The 3,182-nt window shown below is 34.3% G+C and overlaps 1 protein-coding gene across 1 annotated transcript; it reads left to right on the plus strand.

The window, feature by feature from the left end:
• Positions 1-2,498, plus strand: LOC107872332 (glycosyltransferase BC10-like). Its single transcript, XM_016719078.2, has 2 exons — positions 1-1,311; positions 1,856-2,498. The coding sequence occupies exon 1, from the start codon at positions 272-274 to the stop codon at positions 1,304-1,306; it is 1,035 nt and encodes a 344-aa protein (XP_016574564.1). The 5' UTR covers positions 1-271; the 3' UTR covers positions 1,307-1,311; positions 1,856-2,498.
• The last annotated feature ends 684 nt before the right edge of the window (positions 2,499-3,182 follow it).

Consider the following 3,182-nt stretch of genomic DNA (forward strand, 5'->3'; position numbering starts at 1 on the left):
GTGAATTATCCATTGCTCCATTATTCTCTAATTTTATTCTTCATTATAATCACTATATCCACAAAATTCCAATATTTTTGTTTCTTCTTTCCTCCTATTTGTTCCTTTACGAACTTGGGAATAACATTCTAACACCTCCTAGTGACCAAATCTTTCATCACATTGTAAATAACACATTCTATTAATTAATCATAATCTTATCATTTCTATACTACTTTTCTTTTTTATTGTTGTTCTTATTCTCCTCCTATAGTTTATATGTTTTAAGGCTATGTTTAATATACCCGTGGCTATATCCTTTACGCTTTTGTTATCATTCCCTCTCATTTTCCTCTTCGCACCACAAATCTTTCCATCTAAACACGTTGATATATCGATCCCTGATGAACTTGATGATCTTGCTTTGTTTCGTCGTGCAACCCTAGCTTCCATCGATGGGGTTGGTGGTGCCATCTCTCGACTTGGCACCACCAATCCCCGTATGAAGATCGCATTTCTCTTCCTCACCAACACCGATCTTCATTTCGCCCCCTTATGGGATCGGTTCTTCGCCGGTCACGATGGTCGTTTCAACATTTACATTCATGCAGATCCCTCAGCCAGGATTTCACGACCCGGCGGGCGAGTTTTCAAGGGCCGTTTCATCGCGGCCAAAAGGACACAACGTGCATCCCCTACCCTAATATCGGCCGCTCGGCGTCTTATGGCTACCGCCCTCTTAGACGACCCGTTAAATTCCTATTTTGCGCTTGTGTCACAACATTGTATCCCTTTACATTCATTCGATTTCATTTACAATTCTCTCTTCACATCTCAATTCCCCGAATATCAGAGTTTCATCCAAATATTATCAAACGAGTCATACATGTGGGACCGGTACGTAGCACGAGGCGAGCGCGCTATGCTACCCGAGGTCCCATTCGATCGGTTCCGGTTCGGGTCCCAATTCTTTGTCCTCACAAGAAGACATGCATTGGTAGTGATTAGAGATAGGAGATTATGGAGGAAGTTTAAAATGCCTTGTTTGAACAGTGATTCATGTTACCCTGAGGAACATTATTTTCCAACACTTTTGTCAATGGAGGACCCTAAAGGGTGCACCCATTATACGTTGACACGTGTTAATTGGACGGAGAGCGTCGATGGACACCCACGTACTTATTTGCCTTCGGAAATTTCGCCAGAGCTTATTTATAAGCTCCGCGAATCAAATTCTACGTATTCTCACATGTTTGCAAGAAAATTCTCACCGGATTGTCTAAAGCCTTTGATGAAAATCGCGGATAATGTTATTTTTCGGGATTAAATCGGGTATGTTATTTAGAATATACCGTCTATATACAACAAAAATATTCACTTATTGTTTGGTGAAAAACCAATAGTATTATTTTACGATGGATATGATGTGATATAGCTTATATATGGTCAATGACAATGTGCATCTATAGGTGGCAATAGACACTAAACACATGAAATAAGGCAAATTTTAGTTAATTGTTTTGAAAGTATCTCCTAAATATCAGATGTTTATGTAATATACTTTACCATGATTAAGCAATAAATATGGTAAAAAGTGCAATTATTATAACCATGATGGCATGATTAAAAGATAAAATAGTATGAAGAAGACTTATGTTATACTAATATTGATTTGTGTGATCATTAAGTTTGAATAAGTTTTTACCATAGCCTATGGTAAAATAGTTTGTATGCTCAAGTACCCTTTATTTTGGGACTCAAAATACTATTTACTTGAGTGGAAAACTAGTAATGCATACCAATCTCAATGGTAACTCATGATTGAAAAAATTCTGGATCTGTCACTGTATAACTTCGTATTTATTTGTTTTTGCAGGCGAATTCGATCGAAATGTTGTTTTTTAGGTTATTGTAGGAACTAAAAACTTGGAGGCTGAAGCAGGAAGAGGCTAAGAAAGCCCATGCCAAAGCCCTCTCACAAGTCACAATAAACAAAATTGTGTTGATGCTATTTGGTGGTTTCTCTTGTACATAAAAGTAGAGAACTCTTACCATTTTGGCCTATCTTGATGGTTGTGTTTACAAAGTGAGAAAAAAGTGCGAAAAATATCTATACTTAGGCGAAATTTGTAGTTACACATCTTGAACCTAGGGGGTCATAGGTCCCCGCAAAGTTCAGGATGCGTAACTGCAAATTTCACCTAAGTACAAGTATTTTTCGCACATTTTTTCCAAGAAAAAATTGGTGTGATGATTACAAAATTGGTGCTTATTATGGGCTAATAGAATGCAGTTAGAGAAGGATTTGGTGCAAAGGATAAGTAAAATGTAGTTTAACAAAGCTTATCTCTTTTCGCCCTATCCTTTTACACGTACTTTATTTCTGAGGTTTCAACTTGTAATTTTTATATATATATATATGTATCGTTTATAATTTTATACTATATATTATACAAACCTCATATTTTATATTTGTGTAACAGGATTGTTTTGTAATATAGAAGTAGAAGATTTTGATCCTCATGTGTGAATTTTTTTTTTCTTTTTTTTTTTCTATTTGGTTTAACAAAATTGCTTTAGTTTAGTTTAGTTTAGTTTATTATTAGTAGATGGTTATGTTGCTTATGCATTAATTTTATTCCTTGTTTTTCTTCTATTTGGTATAATAAAATTAGTTTATTTTAGATTAATTGTTACTAGATATAAGTAAGAGAAGGATTGGGTGCAAAGGATAATCAAAATGTAGGTTTGTATTATTCCTTGTATTAGTTTAGGTGTACGCTTTTTGCGTGTACCTCACTTTAATGAATTCAAACGTTAAAGTAAATATTTTATTTGTTTAACTAATAAACATGAATACAATAATTAAATTTAACATCTTTTGAACATGTAAAGACGGAGAACTTAGTTATATAGTATTTGTAGATATCTAAGATACATATAAGGTAGGTGGAATAAATTAACGATTCCTTAAATTACGATTGGTGTGTTAAGTAAACCGATAATTAGTGCTTGTTAATCCATAAAGTTGTGCAATTTGACTTGATTCCATCATAAAAGTGTAAAATTTGCCATGAAAACTTCAGGCCACTTTATTCTTTTTTTAATCAAATAGCCGGTATATCTTTTCTACTGCACTTCAAATATAGCCATGTTGTTTCTTATACAGATTATGAATTGACTTTACAGTAGCTTTGAATTGA

The sequence above is a fragment of the Capsicum annuum genome, chromosome 5 (assembly GCF_002878395.1).
Source record: "Capsicum annuum cultivar UCD-10X-F1 chromosome 5, UCD10Xv1.1, whole genome shotgun sequence".
Classification (NCBI taxonomy): Eukaryota; Viridiplantae; Streptophyta; class Magnoliopsida; order Solanales; family Solanaceae; genus Capsicum; species Capsicum annuum.